This window comes from Microcaecilia unicolor, chromosome 4 (assembly GCF_901765095.1).
Source record: "Microcaecilia unicolor chromosome 4, aMicUni1.1, whole genome shotgun sequence".
In the NCBI taxonomy this organism is placed as follows: domain Eukaryota; kingdom Metazoa; phylum Chordata; class Amphibia; order Gymnophiona; family Siphonopidae; genus Microcaecilia; species Microcaecilia unicolor.
In genome coordinates this window covers 103,007,812-103,035,216 of record NC_044034.1, presented here as the reverse complement: position 1 = coordinate 103,035,216, position 27,405 = coordinate 103,007,812, and the positions used below count along the sequence as shown (strand labels likewise).

Sequence of the window (27,405 nt, the reverse complement as noted above, 5' to 3'; positions counted from 1 at the left end):
AAATATGTCTCACAATGTATAGTCCACATCATTTAAAAATCAAAGCAGGTTACAACCTACATCATTATTCATGAAATTTAAAAAATTATTATATTAAATAAACATATCAGTTTTAAATCATCACATCAAATCTCTGCCTGTGTGTGTGCTACTGAGGCCAGGTATTCTATTAGCATGAAATTACTAACTAGTGATCTATAATAAATGATCTGACCTGTTCAGTTTTACAATAGGTATGTTCATGCTTTAGGGCCCACTGCAATATTTATAATGCTGCTTTTCCTAGATAGGAAACTTGTGTGAGTTCTGAAAGTTAGTGCTGGCACGGTAAACTTGCTCTTGGTCACGAGTAGGTTTGTGTTGATGTTACAAAGATGATACTAAAATGAGAACAGATTTTTTTTTTTTTTTGGTATGCTAAGTTATACGGGCAAATGTCCTAGTTCTGCTCGGATTGTCAGGGAGGGACCAGGGGCTCTCTGGATGCAGAATATATGTATGAATAGAGCACCATATAAGGGAGTAAGGGAGCACTTTCTCCTACTATTTTATTTATTTAGATTTTGCTCACAGCTTTTTCAGTAGTAGCTCAAGGTGAGTTACATTCAGGTACTATAGGTTCACCCCTTTCTCTCACAAACCCCAGGTTCAAACTTACTCCCTTCCTCACATCCTCCTCTCCTCCCAGACTGACCCCCTTTATCTCATCCTCCTCCAGACTCATCCATAGCCCCCCCCCCCCCCCCAAAAAAAAAATTATTTCTTTATTCTCACCCTTTCTAAACTTATCCTTCTCTCAAATCCCAGGAGTGCCCCTCAGCTCATCCTCTCTCACAAGCACCATCACAAGCTCATTCACCATTTTCTCCCTTCACAGTCATCCTTTAAGGCTTACCTTTCCTTAGCTTCATTCTCTGTGTCTCCCCCTTCCAGGCTGACACCCTTTCCTTCTCTTTCCCAGGCTCACCCTGTCTCTTTCAAATCCTCACAGTCCCTTTTAAAAAAAGGTGACCCACTTTGCCCAAATGGAACTGGCTAAACAAGAAAGGAGCATCTCGGCCTGCTCCTGAGCTGGTAACTGTAATAATCATTGGGATAGGGGGCAGTGGACAAGGAAAGCAATACCAGACTGGTAGCATAATGAAGAGTGTGGGGAGGGATTGGAGGACAGGGCTAGCCTCTTGATCAGCAGTGAGGGGAGGGAGTGGAGGACTGGACTGGCCTCATGATCAGCAGTGAGGGGAGGGATTGCAGAACTGGCCTGATGACATGATTGGCGGTGAAAGAAAATAGGGCAGGCCTCAGGTGGAAATCACGCTTGAACGTGAGGGGACAGATCACAGGACTAGGCTGATTACATGAATGGCAGTAAAGGGAAAAAGAACAGATCCAGGTCTACGGCAGCAGTAAATAAAAGGTTTGGGTTGGTGGCAGTGATTACTAAAACAGAAGTTCCAACAGTGAATGAAAATTATTAGCTCTCTGTTCTTCCACTCTTTTGAGCGGTTAATGGCAGGTACACTGAAGGTAGGCTCTGCGAATGACAAAATATTAAGTGCAGGTTTACTGTGCAGCTGCTGCACGAATGAATTCATAAACCAAAGTTTGGGAACTGCTGCCCTAGAGCCAAGTTGATTTTAACTCTGTTTTGACCATAATTACAGGATAAGCAGAGAATAATCCCCGCTATCACAAATTTCATTACTATTTGTTTTTTTTGTCTCCACCGCCCTTTCCATGAAGAAATATTTTCTAACGTTGCCCCTCAATCTGCCCCCTTAGAGTCTCATATTGTGACCATTTGTCCTAGAGCATTCTTTTCTCTTAATCTGCTGTTCTTCATTGATCATTGTTTTCAAATGCAAATTGATCAATAAAAAATAAACAAAAACAAGCAAAAAAAGTCTCATGTCTTTTATGCAAATGATTTATGCTCTTAACTGGGGCTCTTTTACTAAAGGGTTGCCATAAGGCAAATCAAAATTACCACAGGCCTAACACGGCCTCCCAGTGATAATGCAGGGGGTTACCCGGCGGTACTAGGGCAGCAATGCACACTGCCCAGTTATCGCCGGGTTAGCATGGGAGTCCTTACTGCCACCTCAATGGGTGGCAGTAAGTGCCCCCCCCCCCCCCGAAGTGGCCGCGCAGTAAGTGCAAACTTAACGCATGGCCATTTCTTGTTTCAGGCTTTATACCCACTGCGGTAAAAAGGGTCTCAGCTAGCACAGGGCCCCTTTTACAGCAGATTAGTACAAGGGCTCCTTTGAGAGTTATGCTCATATGGCCAGTGCATAAAATTGTACTCATTATTAATTGAACTCAAGTTTAGGAGCATAAAAATTAGATGGCAATAGGGGCAGATTTAGGGCAGGGAAAAGTCATTAGGAGTTTAGCACTGATTCAGAACTAGGCTCAAATCTAGGCAAATGAATGGCAGACCTCAATTTATGAGCATAATCTTTAAGCTCCTAAATTAAGATGAACTTTCAGCTGAAAAGATATGGTTGAAAATAGGAGGCCAACTTTGGAACACAGATCAGCATTTTCTGAATATTGGGCCCTTCTTTTTCAGCATTATTTAGAACTTTCTATCTTTCATTCCTGCGCTAACCAGTTAGTGCATCTATATTACCATGCTCTAACTGGTTAGTGCAGGGATACCACCTACAAAATGAGTGGCAGTAACATAGTAGATGACGGCAGAAAAAGACCTGCACGGTCCATCCAGTCTGCCCAACAAGATAAACTCACACGTGCCATTTTTTGTGTATATCTTCTTGATTTGTACCTGTCCTTTTCAGGGCACAGACCGTATAAGTCTGCCCAGCACTATCCCCGCCCCTGCCTCCCACCACCGGCTCTAGCACAGACCGTATAAGTCTGCCCAGCACTATCCCTGCCTCCCAACCACCAGCCCCGCCTCCTACCACCGGCTCTGGCACAGACCGTATATAAGTCTGCCCAGCACTATCCCCACTTCCCAACCACCAGCCCTGCCTCCCACCACCGGCTAAGCTTCTGGGGATCCCTTCCTTCTAAGCAGGATTCCTGTATGTTTATCCCAGTAAGTGCTCACACAGTAATTTCCAAAAATGACCGTGTGCTAATGTCAACATTAACGCAAGGCCATTAATAAAAAATAAAAAAAAAAATAGAAAATAGGCCATTTTATGGCCACGGTAAAAAATCGCCTTAGTGCACAGGAAAGACCCATATAAGAGAACGCTAAGGACCCCTTTGTTAATTTAAAAAGCCATTTTTCCACTTACCTCATTAAGACATAATACAAACAGAATATAATGCTCAGGATATAGCCCTATAGCAGCTGATGTCAAATGCTTATTTGTTTGATGAGATCTATTCTGCAGACTAGTTGCAGAAACACATCCCAAGTTCTGCCTTCTGTTTTCACTAACCAGTTACAGAACCTCAGATGACCCAGGTTATGCAAGGAGTACAGCTTTTCAATTGTTTTCTCATGTTTCAACACGACCTAGGTTATCGTTTTCAGCAATAGGATACAGAATGGGCTTCATTTATTAAGGATATTTTGCATTGCTCAATATGAATAAACCCCCTTAACAAAAATATGGTACAGTGATTATGAAATTTGTAAAGCCAAATGCAAATTATTAAACCCAAGGCTCCATATATTCCTACCACCCAAGTGAGAGTTTTAATTACTGTAGATTTTGTTTGTTCTTGTACTCATTGCTGGGCTCAGCTCAGCTACGCCTCCTCCCCAAAACATCACTCCCCAAAGCCATTTTGTGAGGTCAGATGAGGCCTTGGCAAATAAACAAAGTGTCATTGTAGGCCTTGGGCAGTGCTGCAATGAGGGAAGATAGAGGACAAATACAATTCCTCACTACATAGGTTCCTCTGGTTTTGTTTCGTTGAAAAGGGACAGATCCTGCAACTGTGGCCCTGCATATATGAAATAAATGATATGCTACAAATTCAATGTAGAGTACAGGTAACTAAACATTTTTACTGTCAGAAAATACAGCAAGAATATCTTTCAGTAAAAAAAAACCTGAAATACTGTACAAGAATCCTCCATGTCCAAGCTATTACACCCACATCCCTAAAATCTAATTACTCATAATCTATGTCATATATAAGCTTATGACCGAAGCAAAATTCCTGAATGCTAATCCCTCAAATGCACTGTAACATGTAAACCAAACAGCAATCTAATTGCATTTCAACAGGTTGACCATATGGCAATCTACAAGTTTCCAACAAGCATTCATCTCTGACAACTATCATAAAAAGTCAAAATATATTGCAAGTAGTGTTTTTGTCATACCTGGTGCTCATCTTCCATAACATTACTGGCAAATTCAAAGACCAGCTCATTCTGCTGCACAACTGTAGTCATAGTGAAGCATTCCCCAGGTCTCAGTTCCTCATCAGCAGATAAAATTGTATTCTCTTGGATTTACAGCAAGAAAGGAAAACAGTGGACAACCAATGATTAGAAGAAAAAACATCCAATGTGCAGGGCCTGGTTGGCTGGGTTCTCTCCCGGGCTACCCTTCCAGGATTCTTCTCTGCAATAACAAACCAGGGAGATAATTTTCTCTCCCTAAAATTTCCTCTTGCTCACAAACACTTCAGACCCTGAAAAACAAAAACAAAGCATTCCTTTTAGCCAAACATCCATCAGGCACAATACCAGTCACAGGGGAGAGCTCTGAGATACAGTAAATAGCTTACTTCTCTCAATGGGTCATCCAATGAAACCAGCAGTTCTCAGAACTGAGAAGCACATTTGTTTGTTGGTAAGTTAATTTGTGTTTGGAGACCTGCCAGTGTTGCCCAATTGGGTTTCTGTGCTCTTTAGTAGTAAATTGCTTTTATTTTTGACAGTTTATATCTAATGATAGAGAGATTTCGTACCAATATTTTAAAAAGAACAGGGCAGAATAGCAGCCAATCTTTTAAATAAGTTTCATTTGTCTTGTGCTTCTTTTAAAACGCTTCAAAATAAAGCCCTGGAATGTCAGATCTAGTCCTGATCCCACAACCCAAAGTAATAAACGTCCATTTTATTTTGAGTACTTTGAACAGTTAATGGTTCTATACGACCACCTAAAATATCAATATGTTAAGTTAGGTACACATTATTTACAAGTCATTAACAAATATCTTCTAAAACACCAAACAGAGGGAAACACTTAAAGAATGCAATACATACTGCTTAAAGTCTTAAAACTGCAAGCCCTCAGAGTTGTCTTACTAAAGAAGCAGGTCTTCAGCTTTTTCCTAACAGCAATTGTGAAAGTGCTCTTATCTCTAGACTAGGCTTGTAAGCAGCAGGAAGGAAACTGCACCGACCACGTCATGGCAAATTCGAACATGCAGAGAAGGAACTGCACATTACAACCCCAGAGAAAGAAAAAAAAAAATCCAACAACATGCAAGGCCAAGTGGAAACTACCTCATAAGAGAACCGACCACATTCTGTTCTAAGCAAAAACTCTGATAAAAGAAGCTGAAAGTGCAAGGCAACACAACAGAATATTCTAGCCAGACTAGAATCCTCTGAAACCAAGCTAATGATCCTGTGAGACCCAGAGAGACCTTGCCCTCCAATCAAATGGGTCAGCATGGGGCCACACGTGATCTTGTGCTGTCACCTAAAAAAAATGTATCCTGAATGAGAAACAACTTTACTTTGTGTAGTTTTCTGGTAAAGTTTAAAAGCATTCCCTTTCATCATTATCGTCTGTTTCAAATTAGATGAACTTTGTAGTCTTGTTTTTGGTTTACCATGTGTTGACTTAGAAAAATTCAAACTATTTAAGAAAAAAAAAAAAACAACCCAAAACAAGAATCCCCAGTAATGGTTCAACATGCATATTAAGGCAAAAATACACCCTATGACAAAAATTCTCACATATATAATCACATTTATTTGGAATACTGAACACAGACAGTTGAATCTTCATTCCTATGCTCACATAGGGGACAAGGCAGAAATTTAACATAGGCTGCAACGTGTGGTTAACAAACAAACAGTTTACCTCCTTGTTAATGGCCACTGTATGTAAAAAGGGTTTCTGCGCTTAAGTTAACTCCTGCAGTAGATATCAACGCTCACCTTATTAAGGTATATTAAAAAAGAGCTTATTAATTACTCCACAGCAATGCAGAGATGTATGCTGATGTGTATCACAGGGGCACACCACCAAAAACCTAATACCACATCTAGTCTGCATCGACCCCCGTGGTTTGCATCGGCCACAATTTCTTTGGTTTCTAGTGTAGCTCCCGCCACCCCGCACCCACCTGCCCAACTCCAACTGTAAAAAAATATCTTTCACTGGTGTCTAGAGCACCTCCACCAGACATTATGAAAAATCTTCCCCTGGTATCTAGTGCACCTCTTCACCCCTCCTCAAGGCCCCCTCAGACCACATACCTTAATGAGGCAGGAGCAATGTCCACTTGCTCCTGCCTTGGCACCTCCATCTTTGAACACTGTGGTGCTTGACCCCACTTAATGCATCCTGGGATGCACCAAGCAGGGTTGATCTGCCATATAAGGGAATTCTTCCCTTATTTAGTAGTATGTTTTGTTTTATTTGCATCTCCCTAAAAGACAAGGCTTGAACTTGTTTCTATTTTGCTGTATCCATTGCCCCTTCAGTTCTCTCCACCTTAGCATTTAGCATTTAATAGCACCATTTCTACTAAGAATTGGCTTCTGGACCAGCATACTCTGTTATCCCTTCCTGGGTTGAATTTACTATTGTACCTAATTGGTGTGTACCATAATAAATAAAATTTCCCTCCAACTAAGTCACTTTTCATCTTCCCCAATACCTCCAAGGTTAACTAAAGCGGTATATATCAAATAATATGAACAATGTGTATATGTGGGTTTTCAGTTACCCCTTCCCTTTTCCCTTTCTCCGTAAGCCACGGGTGTCTCGTCTAGGTAGTGGTAAGCCCTTAGGTTCTCTGGGGCCCGAAGGACCTCAGAGGACTGCCGCGCACCCCGGATCTTCACCCGCGGCGACTGCCGTTCACCGGAGGTTGAGCCCCCAGCTGCAGGCGGCCAGCGGGACTGCTGGAACCGCGGGGTGACGGCCGGCCTGGCTGAACACCAGCAACACAGTCCCGACTGAGTGGCTAGCAGGGACGGCTAGCGCTGCAAAAGCACAGTCTCTGGATGCGGCTAGCAAGGATGGCTAGCTGAAGGAACACAGTCTCTGAGGGTGGCTAGCAAGGACGGCTAGCGGAAGGAACACAGTCTCTGAAGGTGGCTAGCAAGGACGGCTAGCAGGACGAAGAACACAGTCTCTGAGGGTGGCTAGCAAGGACGGCTAGCGAACGGAACACAGTCTCTGAAGGTAGCTAGCAAGGACGGCTAGCAGGACGAAGAACACAGTCTCTGAGGGTGACTAGCAAGGACGGCTAGCGGAAGGAACACAGTCTCTGAGGTGGCTAGCAAGGACGGCTAGCAGGACGAAGAACACAGTCCCTGAAGTGGCTAGCACGGACGGCTAGCGGAAGGAACACAGTCTCTGAGGTGGCTAGCAAGGACGGCTAGCAGGACGAAGAACACAGTCCCTGAAGTGGCTTCTGACATTCGAAACGGAAGCCCCGAGCCCTCCTTGTTCCGGGGTTTAAATCCCCCCGCCCGTCCATCCTCTCCCTGGAGAAGAGCCAATCCCTGTAGCCCTGACAGGCAAGGATGGCCGGGATTGGAGGACCCGCCTCGCAGGCGGAGTTCCTCCTGCCATGCACCAATCCGGCGCAAGGGGGCGGGACTTGCAATCCTCTCAGCTCCGGTCGGGGAGACAACGACGCCGCCGCCATCTTGGCCGGCGTCCTCCCTTCCCTGGGGCCGGCGTTCGTTCCCACGGGTCGCCAGCCTTGGGCCGCCCCGCGGAAGTGCCGGCCCCGTCGGCGGCCTGTCTCTGCCGCACCGGGGCCCGCAGCCCCCGCCGACCATCGCTCCCCGCCGCGGGAGCACTGGTAAGGTCCCGAAACGGGACAGTATCCTTCCCGGATGCCTCCTTTCCCCCGGGCCCGGGTTTGGAAGGATACCGGGCGTGGAAGGCTTTGACCAACTCCGGAGCCTGTACATTTGCCGCGGGCTCCCAGGAGTTGTCTTCGGGGCCAAAGTTCTTCCATGACAATAGGTAATATAACCTCCCCCGCCGCTTCTTTGCATCCAGAACATCCTCCACCTCATACTCTGGATCGGGATCTGCTTCAAGATCTTCGGTCTCCTGCCATTGGGGGTGCCATCGAGATCCTTGAAAGCTTTTCAATAGGGAAATATGGAAGGCGTTATGCACCCGCAGGGTCCTAGGCAATCGCAACCGATAAGTCACAGCTCCAATTCGAGATTGGATTGCAAACGGTCCAATATACCGAGGTCCCAATCTCCGCGAGGGTACCCGAAGTCGGAGATATTTGGTGCTTAACCAGACCTTCTGCCCTGGTTGCAAGTCGGGAGCGGGTCTCCGATGCCGATCTGCGAAGACCTTGTACTTGGTGGCTGCCTTCTGTAGTTGTTCTCGGGCCATTTCCCAAACTCTTTGCAGATCTGCCAGAGTCACATTAACCATGGGGGTCGGAGATCCAGACGGGAAAGGTGCTGGCAGTCGAGGATGTCGTCCATACACCAAGAAGAATGGGGAGTCTCCCGAGGCCGAGTGGACACTGTGGTTATATGCAAACTCGGCCCAGGGAAGTAGGGAGACCCAGTTATCTTGGCGTTTGTTGACAAACGCTCGCAGGAACCCTTTTAACGTTTGGTTCGCCCTCTCGACCATGCCATTGGTTTGGGGATGGTATGCTGATGAGAAATGGGTCTTCACCCCCAATGCTGTACACAAGGCCCTCCAGAAGCGCGAGGTGAATTGGGGGCCCCGGTCACTAATAATCCGAAGAGGCAGCCCGTGGAGTTGAAAAATATGTTGAATGAAGAGTTGAGCCAATGCGATCGCTGAAGGAAGTCCTGGCAAGGGAACGAAATGGGCCATTCAGGAAAAACGGTCAATTACCACCCAAATCACCGTATGTCCCCGGGAACCGGGGAGGTCGGTGATAAAATCCATAGAAAGTTCCGTCCAGGGCCCTGTCGGTACGGACAGTGGTTGTAGCTTCCCTATGGGGGTCCCGATCACCGGTTTGATCCGGGCGCACACAGGACAGGTGGTGACAAATTGAAGAATGTCCCGTCTCATCTGAGGCCATTGATACTGTCTGGTAATGAGCCGCAGAGTCTTTTGATACCCAAAATGTCCCCCCCATCGGGACGAATGCCCCCATTGCATTACCTTCGCTCGTTCAGCGGCCGGCACTAGTTCCTTAGTAGGAACCACCTCCCCCACGGCCGCGCTGAGGCAGGCCGGATCCAACATGGAATGGGTTTCCTTAGTCTCCTCAGGAACCTCAAACGCTCTGGAGAGGGAATCCGCAGGGGTATTCTGAGCAGCCGCTCGAAAACTAATTGAAAATGAAATCTGGCGAAAAACAATGACCACCGGGCTTGTCGGGGATTGAGCCGTTGAGCCTCTTGTAGATACAGTAAATTCTTGTGGTCAGTGATCACTGTGAATCGATGTTCCGCCCCCTCCAGCAGATGTCTCCATTCCTGTAGGGCTAATTTCAATGCTAAGAGCTCTCTGTCCCCTACTGTATAATTACATTCCGCCGGGGAGAATCTACGAGAGAAGAAAGAGCAAGGCTGACGCCGGCCCTTGGAATTCACTTGCGAGAGAACCGCCCCGGCTCCCAACGCAGACGCATCCACCTCCACAATAAAGGGTTTCTCAGGATCTGGGGCTAGCAAAATGGACGCTGATTTAAAGGCCTCTTTCACCTGGCGAAAGGCCACTTGCGCCTCGGGCGGCCAGTCCCGGACGTTGGCGTCTTTTCTAGTAAGGGCCGTCAGCGGCGCAGTCAGTTGAGAATACTGAGGAATAAACTGGCGATAGTAGTTCGCGAATCCCAAAAAACGTTGTAGGGCCTTCAATCCCAGCGGCTGGGGCCACTCTCGAATTGCCCGGAGTTTGTCCGGCTCCATCTGTAGGCCCCCGGGTAACAGAATGTGTCCCAAGAAAGGTAGCGACCTCTGATGAAAAGCGCACTTACTGAGCTTAGCGAACAGGCGGTATTGCCGTAACCGTTGCAGCACGGCGCGAACATGGCTCACATGGTCGGTGGGGTCTTGGGAAAACACCAAGATATCGTCCAGGTACACAATCACTGTGGAGTTCAAAAAATCCTCAAGTACAAAATTGATAAGTCTCTGGAACACCGCAGGGGCATTACACAGGCCAAAGGGCATCACCCGATACTCGAAATGTCCCTCGTGGGTGTTAAAAGCCGTCTTCCACTCGTCCCCTCGCCGAATTCGAACCAAGTTGTAGGCCCCCCGCAAGTCCAACTTGGTAAACATCTGGGCCCCTTGCAACCTGCTGAAAAGTTCGGGGATGAGCGGTAGAGGAAAACGATCCTTTACCGTGATGGCATTCAATCCCCGATAGTCAATACAGGGCCTTAAGGAGCCGTCCTTCTTAGTAACAAAAAAGAATCCGGCCCCGGCCGGGGACGTAGAGGGCCGGATAAAACCTTTCCGCAGATTCTCCCGGATATATTCCTGCATCGCCTTGGACTCTCCTCGGGACAGGGTATATAGGCGACCCCGGGGCGGCACGGTGTCTGCCCTCAAGTTAATGGCACAGTCAAACGACCGATGAGGCGGTAGAACCTCCGCCTCCCTGGGATTAAACACATCTGCAAAGTCTCTATAGTCCATAGGCAGTGAGCCCAGCTCTACCTGTGCCCCTCCGGGTACCACCGCCAGGGCAGAGCAGCTGCCGGTCCGGCCCTTACAACCGTTCTCCCGACAGGCACTACCCCAAGCTTGGATGCTTCCACTGGTCCAGTCAATAACCGGGCAATGTTTCCGTAACCAGGGCAGTCCCAGGACCACTGGATGAATGGTACGGGATAGAATCAGAAATCGGGCCTCCTCCTGGTGATCCTCCCCCACCTGTAGCTGCAAATAGGGGGTGATCTCAGAGACCGGCTGCGGTAACGTCGTCCCCTGGATGGAGGTTATTTGCAGTGCCGGCCGCCGCGGGAGCGTGGGCCAGCCCATCTGTTGCAGCAGCTCGTGCCCGATGAAGTTGCCCCCCGACCCCGAGTCCACCAGGGCCCGGGTCTGAATCATGGTCTCATGCCATCGGAGGGTTACTGGTAGCGTGATCAAGGCCTCCGGCAGGGGAGCGGAATGCCCCAAGACCCCTCCCCTCAAGGTGCCTTGGGGGAGACGTTTCCCGCCCGGGAGGGACAGGCTCGAATAAAATGTCCAGCCTCACCACAATAGAAGCACAGTCCGTCCCACAGGCGTTTCTTCCTAGTGGAGGAAGCCAGCCGTTGCCGGCCCATCACCATCGGCTCCTCCCCACTCTCCTTGCCATCCCGGTTCCCACGGCGAGGAGATAGCCCCTTGGCCGTCCGGGACGTTCCCCGCGTCCACTTCTGCCGTTCTGCCCGGGCTCTGGCTCGCTCCTGGAACCGGGTATCTACTCGGATACAAAGCGAAATCAGGGCATCCAACTGGCCTGGGACCTCTCGTCCTGCCAATTCGTCCTTGATTCGTTCTTGTAACCCTTCCATAAAAATTGCCATCAAGGACTCAGGGTTCCAACGGAGCTCCGTGGCTAAAGTCCGGAAACGGATGGCATAATCGGCCACCGTCCCCTCCCCCTGATGAATTCGCAGCAGTTCCGAGGCCACAGACGATGGTCTTCCCGGAAGGTCAAACACCATACGGAATCGGCGCTGAAATTCACTAAAGTCATCCAGGATGGGGTCCTGTTGTTCATTCAATGGGGCCACCCAGGCCAGGGCCTTCCCTTCACATAGGCCCATGATATATCCCACTTTACTTTGGTCTGAAGCAAATGTCTCCGGTTGCATCCGGAAGGCCAAATTGCACTGATTGAGGAATCCCCGGCAACCTCCGGGGGCCCCATCATATCGTGTCGGCTCAGGGAACCGAGGTCCCGTGCGGAACCCTCCCGAACGGGGAGCCGCTGCGGCCCCCTGGACCACAGCGGCCTGGTTCCGTACCTGAAGCGTTGACAGTTGCGAGCATACATTCTGAAGCGCCCCTGATAGGGCGTTCAACTGCTCCTGCTGCTGCTGAAGTACCTTGGCCAGGTCCCGTAGATCAGGCTGCGTCGGCGAGCTCATGGCTTCCGTTTCCTGTCTTGTCTAGGTAGTGGTGAGCCCTTAGGTTCTCTGGGGCCCGAAGGACCTCAGAGGACTGCCGTGCACCCCGGATCTTCACCCACGGCGACCGCCGTTCTGCTGGAACCGCGGGGTGACGGCCGGCCTGGCTGAACACCAGCAACACAGTCCCGACTGAGTGGCTAGCAGGGACGGCTAGCGCTGCAAAAGCACAGTCTCTGGATGCGGCTAGCAAGGACGGCTAGCTGAAGGAACACAGTCTCTGAAGGTGGCTAGCAAGGACGGCTAGCGGAAGGAACACAGTCTCTGAGGGTGGCTAGCAAGGACGGCTAGCGAACGGAACACAGTCTCTGAAGGTAGCTAGCAAGGACGGCTAGCAGGACGAAGAACACAGTCTCTGAGGGTGACTAGCAAGGACGGCTAGCGGAAGGAACACAGTCTCTGAGGTGGCTAGCAAGGACGGCTAGCAGGACGAAGAACACAGTCCCTGAGGGTGGCTAGCAAGGACGGCTAGCGGAAGGAACACAGTCTCTGAGGTGGCTAGCAAGGACGGCTAGCGGAAGGAACACAGTCTCTGAGGTGGCTAGCAAGGACGGCTAGCAGGACGAAGAACACAGTCCCTGAAGTGGCTTCTGACATTCGAAACGGAAGCCCCGAGCCCTCCTTGTTCCGGGGTTTAAATCCCCCGCCCGTCCATCCTCTCCCTGGAGAAGAGCCAATCCCTGTAGCCCTGACAGGCAAGGATGGCTGGGATTGGAGGACCCGCCTCGCAGGCGGAGTTCCTCCTGCCATGCACCAATCCGGCGCAAGGGGGCGGGACTTGCAATCCTCTCAGCTCCGGTCGGGGAGACAACGACGACGACGCCATCTTGGCCGGCGTCCTCCCTTCCCTGGGGCCGGCGTTCGTTCCCGCGGGTCGCCAGCCTTGGGCCGCCCCGCGGAAGTGCCGGCCCCGTCGGCGGCCTGTCTCTGCCGCACCGGGGCCCGCGGCCCCCGCCGACCATCGCTCCCCGCCGCGGGAGCATTGGTAAGGTCCCGAAACGGGACAACGGGAAATTAAATATAGGCACCACCATAATTCTCTAACTCCAGATTCACCCATACCCTACATATTTTTCCATTTTTCAAACTTCATTTGAGTGACAGAGAATTATTTTATGAAGTCAGAAACAGTTAGCCACTCCTCCCTCTTTAGACCTTTGCATAATTTTCTTAGCCACTCTTAAATGTCTACCTTTTTGCGTAACAATTTGACTGTTGCTTTCAGAACTTCTATGGGAAAGGTTTGGAACAGATAGAGAAATCTGGGCAAGACCATCATCTTAATCATTTTAATCCATTCCAACCAGAAAATAGTCAGGTACTCATCAGGTACTTAAAGGGGCATTTTCGAAAGCTGGAATTCGGACGTCTTTGTAAAATGTCCAAATTCGGAGGCGGGAAAAAAGGTCATTTTCAAAAAAGATGGACATCCATCTTTTGTGTTCGAAAATACCATGGAAGTCCTTGGATTTGGTCGTCTTTGATTTTCGGCCATTTTCGAACACAAAAATGTCCAAGTCTAAAACGTCCATTTGGACGTGGGAGGAGCCAGCATTTGTAGTAGACTAGTCCCCCTGACATGCCAGGATAGCAATTGGGCACCCTACGGGGCACTCCAGTGGCCTTCATAAAATACTCCCAAGTACACACCTCCCTTACCTTGTGTGCTGAGCTCCCCAACCCCCACCCAAAAAAAAAAAACCCACTACCCCCCAACTGTACACCACTACCATAGCCCTTACAGATGAAGGGGGGCACCTATATGTGGGTACAGAGGGTTTCTGTTGGGTTTTGGAGGGCTCGCTGTTTCCTCCACAAGTGTAACAGGTAGGGGGGTATGGGCCTGGGTCCACCTGTCTGAAGTGCACTGCACCTACTACTAAACTACTCCAGGGACCTGCATGCACTGTCACGGACCTGAGTATGACATCTGAGGCTGGCACAACATATTTTTAAAGATGTTTTTTGAGGGTGGGAGGGGGTTAGTGAGCACTGGGGGAGTAACGCGAGGTCATCCCCGGTTCCCTCCAGTGGTCATCTGGTCATTTTGGGCACCTTTTTGTGCCTTATTTGTAATAAAAACAGTTCTAGCTGAAAACGTCCAAGTTTAAGTGCTGGGCGACTTTGCTTTGTTCGATTATGGCTCAAAGACGTCCAAGTCTTAGGAACGCCCAAGTCCCGCCTCAAACACACCTCCGATATGCCCCCTTGAGATTTGGACGTCCTTGCGACGGACTTTGAGAAAGATGTCCAAAATGTGGTATTTTCCTCCCAGCTGATACTCAACTTGATAAACTTATCCAATTGGACCTCAATGCTTCCAAGCGTTGACCGATCTCCAAGAGATCACACTTTGCTCAATATTTATATGAGCGCCAACGCTATCATTTGAGCTAGTCTTATCGTTGATCTTATCATTAAATATGACCAAAACCGAGCTTCTCATTTCCCCCCCCAAACCCACCTCCCCGCTCCCCCCGTTTTCTATTTCTGTTGATGGCTCTCTCATTCTCCCTGTCTCCTCAGCTCAAAACCTTGGGGTCATCTTTGACTCTTCTCTCTCCTTCTCTGCTCATATCCAGCAGATTGCCAAGACCTGTCGTTTCTTTACAACATCCGTAAAATCTGCCCCTTTCTTTCCGAGCACTCTACCAAAACCCTCATCCACACCCTTGTCACCTCTCGTTTAGACTACTGCAATCTGCTTCTCGCTGGCCTCCCACTTAGTCACCTCTCCCCCCTCCAGTCGGTTCAAAACTCTGCTGCGCGTCTCGTCTTCTGCCAGGGTTGCTTTACTCATACTACCCCTCTCCTCAAGACCCTTCACTGGCTCCCTATCCGTTTTCGCATCCTCTTCAAACTTCTTCTACTAACCTATAAATGTACTCACTCTGCTGCTCCTCAGTATCTCTCCACAGTCGTCCTTCCCTACACCCCTTCCCGTGCACTCCGCTCCATGGATAAATCCTTCTTATCTGTTCCCTTCTCCACTACTGCCAACTCCAGACTTCGCGCCTTCTGTCTCGCTCCACCCTACGCCTGGAATAAACTTCCTGAGCCCCTACGTCTTGCCCCATCCTTGGCCACCTTTAAATCTAGACTGAAAGCCCACCTCTTTAACATTGCTTTTGACTCGTAACCACTTGTAACCACTCGCCTCCACCTACCCTCCTCTCTTCCTTCCCGTTCACATTAATTGATTTGATTTGCTTACTTTATTTATTTTTTGTCTATTAGATTGTAAGCTCTTTGAGCAGGGACTGTCTTTCTTCTGTGTTTGTGCAGCGCTGCGTACGCCTTGTAGCGCTATAGAAATGCTAAATAGTAGTAGTAGTAGTAGATTATATCGATTTAGACGTCTCTGTGAGATGGATGTCCAAATGCTGATGTGTGTCACTTTTTGGAAGTCCATCTCTTTCGAAAATAAGCCTGTCACCTAGAGAATTAGGGGCTCACCGTTGTACTTACTACTATTGCTCATTAGTTGAATTCCTAGATATTTAAAGGATGTGCTCACCCACTAAAACAGAAACTTAGTTTGTAGTGTCCTTGCTTGCTCCTCACTTAAGTGGATAGTAAGAATGTCTGATTGAAGACATCTCATTTTGAAACCTGATAATATAGGTACCTAAGTGTTGCCATACTGGGACGGTCCATCAAGCCCTGCATCGGAAACAGGATGCAGGGCTTGATGGACCATCCCAGTATGGCAACACTTATGTACCCCTTCCCTTGGCCAATCCAGGTCACAAGTATCTGGCAAGATCCCAAAACAATATAATACATTTTATGCTGCTTATCCTAGACCTAAGCAGTGGATTTTCCCATGTACATTTTAATAATGGCTTAGGGACTATTCTTTTAGGAAGTTAGCCAAACCTTTTTTAAACCCCGCTACTGTTTAATTACATGTTGAGTGAAGAAATATTTTCTCCGATTCGTTTTAAATGTACTACTTTGTAGCTTCATTGTGTGCAACCTAGTCCTAGTATTTTTGGAAACAGTAAAACAAGTGATTCATGTCTACCCGTTCCACTCTACTCAGTATTTTATAGACCTCTATCATATCTCCCTCAGACATCTTTTCTCCAAGCTGAAGAGCCCTAGACACTTAAGCCTTTCCTCATAGGGAAGTCGTCTCCAGGGCCGTGCCAAGGGTCTCTGGTGCCCCCCTGCAGACTATCAGTTGGCGCCCCCCCCCCCCCCCCCCCCGGTTTGGCACAAGATGCAAAGGAAATAGGAGCTGAAAGATGGAGTGCATCTTTGTGGGATTGCTGAACAAATAAAGGGTTTACAACCACTTAGCTTTATGTTTCACTTTGCACTTGCCAACATTAAATCTCATCTGCTATTAGGATTCCCAGTCTTCCAACTTCCTAAGGTCTTCCTGCAATTTTTTACAATACGCATGCATTTTAACAGATTTGAATTGTTTTGTGCCATCTGCAAATTTAATTTCCTCACTCATCATTCCCATTTGCAGATCAGTACAATATAGCACCGGTCCCTTTACAGATCTAGAATAACACAGCTTTAGAATTTCAACATGACATTTAAATGAACTTTAGTTGGTGCCAGTCAAGTTAGTATTGAGGTGTAAAAGTACCTACATTCAATCTACATATAATAAATATAAAGAGCCTGATTATAACAGGGTGCCTATGTGGAAAGTTAAAAAGAAAAAGGCTCATATTTTATTTCAATTTTCTAAAAGCCAGTTTCTTATACATTTGCACACAGCTACTGAAAACAGATCTTTTCAAGAAGGCATACCATAATCATCCATCTTAAACACTAAATAACAACACTACACAGGATCTATCCCTCCCCATCTTCAAATCCTTGCTTAAAGCCCATCTCTTCAATGTCGCTTTGGCTTTCGGCACCTAACCATTGGACTAACCAGGAAACCCAGATTGCCCCAATTTGATTGACTGCATTCTTGTCCTTTAGATTGTAAGCTCCTTTGAGCAGGGACTGTCCTTCTTTGTTAACTTGTACAGCGCTACGTAACCCTAGTAGCACTTTAGAAATGTTAAATAGTAGTAGTAGTACTATACAAAACTGAAAGCCTATCACATGATTGATTACCCTCCTTGCTACCCCAACACACAGAAATTTCCTTGCCTTGTTTTTCCTGTCTTCCTCTTTGCCTTTCTGTTCCATCAGCTCTTATTTTCCTTTCCTGCCCTTACTCTCCCCTCCTTCGTTCCTCCCTGATTCTAGCTTGTTCTCTCCCCCCCCCCCCCCCTCCCCGAAATGTCCTCCTTGCCTTGTCTTTCTATTCTTCCCCAGCTGGCCTGGTTGGTTCCAGTTCCCCCAACCTGCAGCCTCAAATGTAACTTTTTCTTTATTGATAAGTGTAGGCCAGCCAGCCAGCCATAATGAAAAGTTAACAAGGCGAAACCATCCTTACCAATACCAATGATGTCCTTGTCCACCAGTCTGACTCTCTCTCAAAAAACAAAATTAATGCGGACTTGCGGAGCGCTGCGGGAGCGGACAGCAGCAGCAGCAGCAGCTGATCATCTAATGATCCAAGCAGCGGCGCCGGCTCTCCTCCCCCCTCTCACAGTCACAGCACTACTCCAAGTTCCAACGCGTCGTCGTCGCCAACACCCGTCCTTCGGAGTCGAACTGCCTGCGAGGCTCCAGGCGTGATGATGTCACGCCGTGCGTCACGCTGGGGCGGTGCTAAGCCTAAACAGACGAACGAGCGCAGCGCATGGGAAGGCAGCAGCCAGAGCCAGAAGCGCATGCGCATATAGGCGCCAAGCGAGCGAGGTTTGTATTTTTTAATTTTATTAGACACAACACTGACTCGGCTGGCAGCGGCGGTGGCGGAGCCCTTGAAGATGAGGCGCCCCCCTGCCGTGCTTACCCCGCTTACCGGGTTAGCACGGCCCTGGTCGTCTCATCCCCTTTATCATTTTCATCGCCCTTCTCCGTACCTTTTCTAATTCAACTATACCTTTTTTGAGATGCGGTAACCAGAATTGCACACAGTATTCAAGGTGCGGTCGCACTATGGAGCGATACAAAGGCATTATAACATCCTCATTTTTATTTTCCATTCCTTTCCTAATAATACCTAACATTCTATTTGCTCTCTTTGCTGCTGTAGCACACTGAGTAGAGGGTTTCAAAGTATCGTCAACGATGACTCCTAGATCTTTTTCCTGGTTGGTGACTCCTAACGTGGAACCTTGAATCACATAGCTATAAGTTCGGGTTCCTCTTTCCCACATGCATCACTTTGCACTTGCTCACACTAAACATCTGCCATTTAGATGCCCAGTCTCCCATTCTCGTAAGATCATCTTGCAATTTTTCACTATCCTCTTGAGATTTAACAGGCCTTTCCCTCTGACCCGGCCCAACCCTTCTGATACAACTCCCTGTTTGCAGAAGGAGCGGGAAGTCAGTTGGGTGCCTCCAGTCGCCACTCCCCAAGCATGCTCAATTCATGAACGAACTTGGGGAGTGCAAGCGTTGGTGGCTGGAGGCATATAATCTGTCTATAGTTATCAATCATATCTTATTTAGAAGGAAGGTTGACATTTTTATTTAAGAAATTAGTATTACAGGATTGATTTGTAGTTTTTTTGTTTTATTTTTAATTACTTGTCTTATGTTTTTGCAGAGGATTGTTATAGTTTCTTTGTTTTTTGTGACCCGCTTAGAACTGAAAGGTGGGAGCAGGATACAAATCCAGATGTTATGTTATGATCTCAAAGAGCGTTGAGGTACATAAAATTGCAAAACCTATTTTAAAACCCCATTCAGCACCAACAGTTTAAAACCCTGAATAAACTGTATAAAACAGTGAACCAATGTATAGACTTAATAAAAACAGAAACATGATCAGAAGCCCAAATAAAATATATTCTATGGTGAAGACCAAAAAATTGCCAACATGTTTGAACTGAGTGATAACAGGCCATTAAAGCCAAAAGGGCATCTTCCAAAATGGAAAGCAGACCTAACTGAAGAATATGTAGAAGTACTGGCAAGTTAGGTATTAAACAGTAATAAAGCACACCCTCAGACGTTTTGAAAAGATGCTTACCATGCAGGCAACAATTAGTACTTCCAAAAAGCATGTGAGGGAGTCACCTAGAATGCTAAGGCAGCCAAGGGATAAAAGGAGTGCTCAGGGAGAATATGATAATAAAAAGGAAAACTAAATAAATTCTTTGCCTTGGTCTTCACTGAGAAAGATATTAGGGTCATATCAGAAACAGAACCCCCTGCTGATGTCATTGCATTTATTTCTATTAAAAATATTTGTTTTAGAACAATTTTAAAATCAGAAACTCTCCACCTTTGTTTATGCATTGTTTGAGGGGATTATAATATTCCATATTATCTGACTTTTCACACAATGGGTCAGTCCTGTTTACGGTGGATAATCAAGACTGTACCATACTGATTTGATACAACAGAAGCAAATAAACCTAGAAGATGTGGAGGCTCATTTTCAAAGCACCATAATATAATAAACTAACAAAGTAATAAATCACTGGGATCAGATGGTCTTTTTCCCAGACTTCTGAAAGATCTCAAATATAGAATTGCTAACCTATTACTAGTAATCTGTAACCCACTATTTAAAATAGTCACAGTACCTAAGAACTGGAAGGTGAGCAATGTAATTCCAGTTTTTAAAAAGGTTCTAATCCAGACAACTCTAGATGAGTGAGCTTGCTATAGATTCCAAGTAAAGTGGTAGAACTATTCTAAAAAAACAAAAATACAGACCATATAGTTAGATATGGCTTAATAAGAATGAATCCACAAGGGTTAAGCAAAGAAAAGTCTTGACTAATTCATTAAATAAATGCATAAAACATGTGGATAAAGGTAAGCTAGTCAATCCTACTATATAAATGAAGAGTGACCGATGTGCCGCGCATCCGCGGCACGTCACAGGTCTCTCTCGACGACGCCCCCTCCAGTGCGAGCCTCCCGACCACATCGCTCACAAGAACAGCCAGTGCTTTAATTTAGTTTAAAATGTACCTGGGGCGGGGCGGTGCAGGGATGCAATGCCTGGGGCCTCCAGTGGTGTTGAGATGAGGTGGGCGGTCGTTCCCATTGTGGAGACTGAAGACGGGAGTTGGGAGGAGATTAGGATCACTGGGGGTTTTGAGGCGTTGTTACAGAGACGGAGGGGGGAAGCCCGAAAGCTTGGGGAGTGTTCTGGGGCTCTGAATGGCCCTGCGTCGGCATCTGACGTCAACGTGATGACGTCAGACGCATGTTTCGACGCAGGGCCGGGAAATCCATTCTTTTAAAGGAACTGGCTCCTTTTACGTAGTAGAGCCGGTTCCGAAGAGAGAAAAGGTCCAGCGTGGGACTGGAGGATGTGGGAGAAGTGCTCCGGCTCTGTGCACATGGTAGCGCTGCTCCCAAGGTTCTCTGTGTCAGTCACAGCCACACACACACACACACAACTTGCCCGTTGTAACGGGCTTTACGGCTTGTATAATATATTTGGAATTCAGAAGCCATTTGATTAAGTCCCTTATGAGAGACGACTCTCATGATTAAAAGTCATGGCATAGGAGGCAAATGTCCTTTTGTTGATTGGAAAAACAACCAAAAAACAGCTGAGTAGGATTTAAGGGTCAGTTTTCCAACTGGAAAAAAGGTCAATAGTGGCAGAAGGGTCTCTACTGGGATCTGTATAGTTTAAGCTATTCATAGGTACAAGTGAAAAAAAAATTATTAAAAGTCATTAGAAAGCAAAGGATTGTGAGAATTTGCAGAAGGGATCTAGGAGACTGGGCATCTAAATGGGAGATGAAATTTTATGTGGTCAAGTGCAAAGTGATGCACATGGGGAAAGATAATCCTAATTACAAGTTCAAAGTAAGAGTCACCACCCAAGCAAAAGACCTTAGAAACTTTGTGAATACATTGAACTCTTAAAACCATTGTGCCACAGCTGCCAAAATATCAAGTAGAATGCTTGAGAGTTTGGCAAGTTCTTGGACAAAACATTCCATAATATGTATTAGCCAAGTAGACTTGAGAAAACCATCACTTGCCCCTGAAAATGAGCTATGAGAAAGTGATACTCTTTTTCCATCTGCCAGGTTTTTCGATTGGACACAGGAAGCTGGGCTGTCTTATGCTCACAAGAGGGTGATCCCTTTACAACTACCGAATTTTACGTACATTTGACACAGCTAGGAATATGCAAAGTTTCCAGCTACAATAACCTGCTTACAATTTCTCATGTAACTTTGCTTGAAATGCATTAGCAAAAAGCTTAATTGCATCCAATGCAAAATTTAACAAAAACTGCAACTAACTTGCACTAACCCATGGTAAATAACACATCAAATTTTCTCTCCCCCCTCCCCATTTGTCACTCCAATTCCCTTTCCATGCTTTTATTTTTATTGATCAGTCATTCTTTCCCATTCCACTGGAGCCAAACTGGGACCTGGCACCATTTGCTTTTATTTTTACTACCAGGTACTTGTCCCTCTTATTTAAATTTTCCCTACTCTCATACATACTCAGCTGGGTCTCTGCAGCAACTATCCTGGGCCATGTAGCCTAGAACCTTTCAGAAGCTTATCACCATGGGCTCCAACTCCAACCATCCAGGTCTCACTTAAACACAATGATCACAACTTTTCCCTCTAAGGCTGCAAATGTCATCTTCACAGTATCCTCTGCTTCAACCTCAACAAATAGGGAGTGGAAATCCTGACCTAAGAACTGAATCTGCGATACTCTGCATGGTAGTGCAGAGCACTTACCACCTGGGACACCAGTCTGGTTTCACTTCCAAAATTACTCTCTTCCTCTGTCGCCTTCTGTCCACCTTCCTCCTTTATGGCCATATTTTGATCCTTCCCACCCCTTCTTTCTCCTTTATGCTTCCATTCCTCTGTATCCTTTTTACCCCCTGTAGCTTCACTCTTCTACATTCCCTCTACCCTTATTCTTCCTTTTCCTTTCCATGTCACCTCTGGTTCTCAAGTAATGCAACTTTTATAAGACTATTTTAACAAAACCCAATAGAAAAGGGGGGGAGGTCACTTAATGGATCTCAAGGGAAGCCTCCTTGAAGGTAGGGAGTATTATAAAATAACAGAAAGATGTGAAACTGAAGTGATTTATTAAAACTCAAACTGGCAGTGTTTTAATGCAATTCTCAGGACCTGTGCTACTCTTTGATGCCCCCCTCGCTTACCTTTCCCCTCCCCAAATGGAAGGTATGCACAGTAGGTAGCACTGACCCTGCTTCAAGAGTGTCTGCTCTTCCAGCTGCTCAGTTCTCTGCTGCTGAAGTCAGAATGGCAAGTGGAAACAATAACCTGGTAAAGCAGAACACAAAGAAGGCACTGTCTCAGGTACCTGCAGGGCCAGTGTTAGTGGGTGGCAACCAAGGCAATTGCCCTGGGCTCCCTTTGCATAGGGAGCTCTAAACCTGTCTCCATCTGCTCTTAGAAGTTGCACTTGCTCCCCCACAACCCTCATGCAGTAATCTACTGTGTGACTGGTGCAACCACACAAGGAACAGGTATGGAGGAGCACAAAATAGACCTAATAGACTTACCAGAAAGAAATAACAAAAGTTCATCACGTACTTTCTTAAACCTCCACTATCCCAACTGCAGAGGACTTAATTTTTTTTTTAAATTACATTTGTACCCCGCACTTTCCCACTCATAGCAGGTTCAATGTGGCTTACATATTATATACAGGTACTTATTTGTACCTGGGGCAATGGAGGGTTAAGTAACTTGCCCAGAGTCAAAAATCTATACACACATCTAGCTTCTCCTATATCTGCACGCAACTATGGAATGAATTACCAAATACCATAAAAATAACGCACGATTTGACAACCTTCCGGAAACTACTAAAGACTAAATTGTTCAAAGAGACTTATAAAAAGGATCCTCCATAATTGAATTAACTCTTAAACTACACCAGAACTAACTTTATTGAACTATCCTAAGTTGATTACTTTAGTCGCATTCTCATTATTGAATATTATTTCTTGCCCTGCTCTCATCTATGTTATGAATTATCTATTTATCTACTTCTAGTTTTACCTAATTTTCTTATGCACCTTATTTGTAATATAATCTGAACTTCTTACTCTGTTAATGTGATTGTCATTGCAACATAATGCCACATTGAGCCTGCAAATAGGTGGGAAAATGTGGGATACAAATGCAGCAAATAAATAAATAAATAAATAAAAATTGTGTCATGCCCACTGTCTCTTCTCATTAGGGCAGTGAAAAGAATGGGGTGATGTAGGGAGAGGAGCACCAATGTGCGAGTCACACAGAGCACAGTCCTGCCCTCATGCACTTTTCTTGCTTTTTATAAGAAAAGCCTACATTGCAAAAGTAGTCATGAATACCAGGAGTTTCCACGCTGTTGGACCATACGCTACTGCGGTGGAGCTAGTAAAAACAACTGAGAAAAGTATACCTGGATTAGGAAAAGACAAGGACATAAAAAGGAACCTTGGAAGGGGGAGAGGAAAGCATCATAACAGTTCACACACCACTGCTCTTGATTATAAAATGTGCAAAGCAAAATAGATTTCTGTCATTTAGCTTAATCCAAACGTTTTTTTGTTGTTTCCTGTTTTGGTTTTATTCCTTGGTCTGCTCTGGGGTTTTTCCCATAATATTTTATTCCTTGTACTTATATCAGTGTACATTTGTATTATGACTATACTCCATATTTTATAAATATCTTCATCTGTTCCACTTTTCTGTTGTTCATGCTGTTCACATGGATATCTGATGAAGGTCAGGGAACCAATTTACATACAGAGCAAAGATAAAAGGGAAACTTAGGACTCTGTTATTTTTAGCAACCTATTGAATTACTTTTGTGTTAGTACAGAAATCTTAAGTTCTGAGCTAAAGCAGCTGTGAAGAACAGTTAGTGATATACCATCATGGGATTTGTGAAATTTTGCAGTCAGCTGGGTTTAAGGATACCATGCTAAAGAAAATCATACCAGGTTTGGCGAGCACCTGATATGTATCGTGTGGGGTATAACCATTTTACAAAGAGGGACAGATTGTGCTACATTCTAAGGCTAGTACAAGGTTTTTTGCCCCAATGGGTGACAAAACTTTCCACTCCTCCCCAATTACTCTTACCGATACCACTGGCAGGCATCCAAGGTTGCTGCCTTTCTCCCCTCCCCCCAGGTCTTAACTACTGCCAACACATCTGTATAGGGCTTAAAACATATACTGGGTGGGTAGCAGGTAAACACAAGGAATACCAGATTCTTTGCAGCCCTGCCTATCTGGAAGTGTGCCTGAGAGGAGAAAGGTTTGGAGGGGTGGTACTGCTTTAATTGTAAGTATAACACCCATAGCCTGATTTATAGCTGAGCAGCACAGAAGTGAGGAAAAGCAGCAGACAGCTGCTAGATGACACAGAGCTGCTGCAACAAAAGAACAGAAGCAAGGAACACAGCAACTGCTGGTGAGGGAGTGACAGCAGAGGGCAATGCCACACACTGCAAATTAATAATGATTAGCAGTTTTGTACTGCTATTGGACATAGGCAGAGCCATACAGTAGTAACAGAGCTGCCAAGTCTCACTTATAGGAGTGTATCATACTCATTTGAAGGCTCTCTCACCCCCACACTGAGTCCCTTCTCCCACTCACAGCAGGAGTGGGAAACCTCGGTCCTCGAGGCCACAACCCAATAGGGTTTTCAGGATTTCCCCAATTAATATGCATGAGATCTATTTACATACACTGAATCTATTGTATTCAAATAGATTTCATATATATTCACTGGGGGAATCCTGAAAATCCAACTGGGTTGAGGTCCTCGAAGACTAAAGTTGCCTCCCCCTGTGCCCTAATCCCGATCACTACTTTTATGAGAGGTAAGTTTAAGAGAAGAAACCCAGATGGCTTCAGCAGTAGAAAGAAATCTGAGCACACCTCAAAGCCATTCAGAGGAAAGCAACCAAAATGATATGGGGTCTGCACCGGAAGACATACGAGAGGATACTTGACGACATGAATATATATACTCTGGAGAAGAGGAGGCACAGGGGAAATTTGATACAGACATTTAAATTCTTGAAAGAAAGTAAGGAATAATACAATCTTTTCCAAAAACAGAGAGGAAAAAGAACTAGAGGACATGACATGAAGTTGTAAGGAGGGGAGAACCTCAAAGCAACATCAGGAAATGCTTTTTCACAAAGAGGGCGGCGGATGCCTAGAATACTCTTCCACAGGAAGTGGTGGGGTCGAAAACAGAGTGACAATTGAAAATAACGTGGCACAAAACACAGAGGTTCCCTATATGGCGTGAAGATGGAGTAAAAGTATTAAGCATTTCCACTCAGACAGTAAAACTTAAATAACATTCATACTTTAAAGAAGAAAAAATTGATGCTAAGAGGGGACCTTCATGTTTCAGAGGGGCAGAACCAGCTGAGCCATCGACAGTGTGGCCTCAACCACTGTTCCACACATTTATGGTTTGTTTGTTTTTTTGGCAGAACTGGCTTGGTTGGCAAGAGGCTAAGGAAGTTAGGCTGCAGGACCGAGGGTGGGGGAGGGCATCCAGAAAAGTTTGTCCAGGGCCCCTTAGGTGGTTAAAGCAGCCCTGTGTACTATGTTCCTGTGAACTTTGCTTCCCCCTGACATATCCCTTTTCCCTGCACGCACGCGGATGCGCGTGCACACACACACAGCATATCTATATGCAGGGAAAAGGAATACAACAGGGTATGCTCTCTGAATCCTATGCACATACTTTTAGCCACTGAGGGCCTTATTCTATAAAGGTTATGCTCATAAATTTACGCTCCTGAACTTTACACTCCTAAATTTATTAGCATAATAAACTTACGCTCATAAATATACGAGCATACTTTATGCTCCTAAATGTATATAGGAACATAGATTACGCTCATAATTTAGAAGCATAAATTTAGGAGTACAACCTTTATAGAATAAAGCCCTGAGTGGCTTGTCAGCCCAGAAAATGCATGTAAGTAAATGCTTAGTTACCTGGGAAAATTCTTTTGAATAACTGTCTCATATTGCCTCCTCTCTGTTTATATTCTTTCAGAGGCACCAGAAAAAAAAATTTATATTGGCGTTTCATTTGCAAAGTAATATGACACATCTGTCTAGTTTTTAGATATAAATCCCTTCTCTAAAGAGCTTACATTCTACCCAGGGCTGGTGTTAGATATGCAGGGGCACCAAAACCTACATTCAGGCTATGCCACCTTCAGATGGTAGCAGGTTTAGGGCCCCTGTGGCAAGGGAGACCAGGGAAATTTATCTGGTTGCCACCTGCTAACATCGGCCCTGCAGGTACCTGAGACAGTAAAAGTGAAAGTGACTTTCCTAACTTCACAAGTGTCAGTGGGAGAACCTTGGCTCCCAGCCTATGACATCTGACCTAGTACTTCTCAAACCAGTCCTTGAGAAACACCCAGACACTCTGATTTTTTTTTTTTCAGTTATACATTTTTAGTGATATTTTTCAGAAAAGGAAACCACCACCAACTCTAAATGATACAGCCAACATAGATTTAACTATAAATTGACTCTAAAATCCTTCTCATTCTCAACCCACACTGGATACATAACCAATGTAATTAGTTTATAAAAGAATCCATGGTCATCTCCCCTCCCCAGCTTCCAAATACTCCTATAAAAGGAGTATTCTTTTTATTTTGTCTAGCCAATGTTAAGTATTCCAAAAGGACCAATTTCCCCAAAGTTTTCTTTCATTGATCAAATCGTAAGGGATAAATCAGATTTCCAAATTACAGCTATAGTTTTCTTTCATTGAGGTGCAAGGGAATCATGTACCACCTCAATATAGTTCCAATTAGCTTCTTGCACACTAGTGGATATGGGAGTGTTAGAGGTATTTTGAAATCGTGTGTCTGTAGTTCTGGAATACTAAGTCAGTGCACCTAACTTGGGCCACCAGAATTTACACCAGGCTTCAGCATAGTCTGGCACCCAAAGTTAGGTGCTAGATCCACACTGAAGCACTATTCTATAAACAGCACACATCCTTTACAGAATAGCGTTTGGCAATGATTTTTTCTGTCACCTTTGAGCTCCATTTATA

At 45.8% G+C, this 27,405-nt stretch overlaps 1 protein-coding gene across 1 annotated transcript in view; it reads right to left on the bottom strand.

Moving 5' to 3' along the window:
• ELF1 (E74 like ETS transcription factor 1) overlaps positions 1-27,405 on the bottom strand; it is a 303,862-nt gene that overhangs the window by 169,775 nt on the left and 106,682 nt on the right. The window contains exon 3 of the mRNA XM_030200555.1: positions 4,316-4,629. Coding sequence (XP_030056415.1) covers positions 4,316-4,387 — 72 coding nt within the window. The 5' untranslated portion in view covers positions 4,388-4,629. The remainder of the gene's footprint in view (positions 1-4,315; positions 4,630-27,405) is intronic.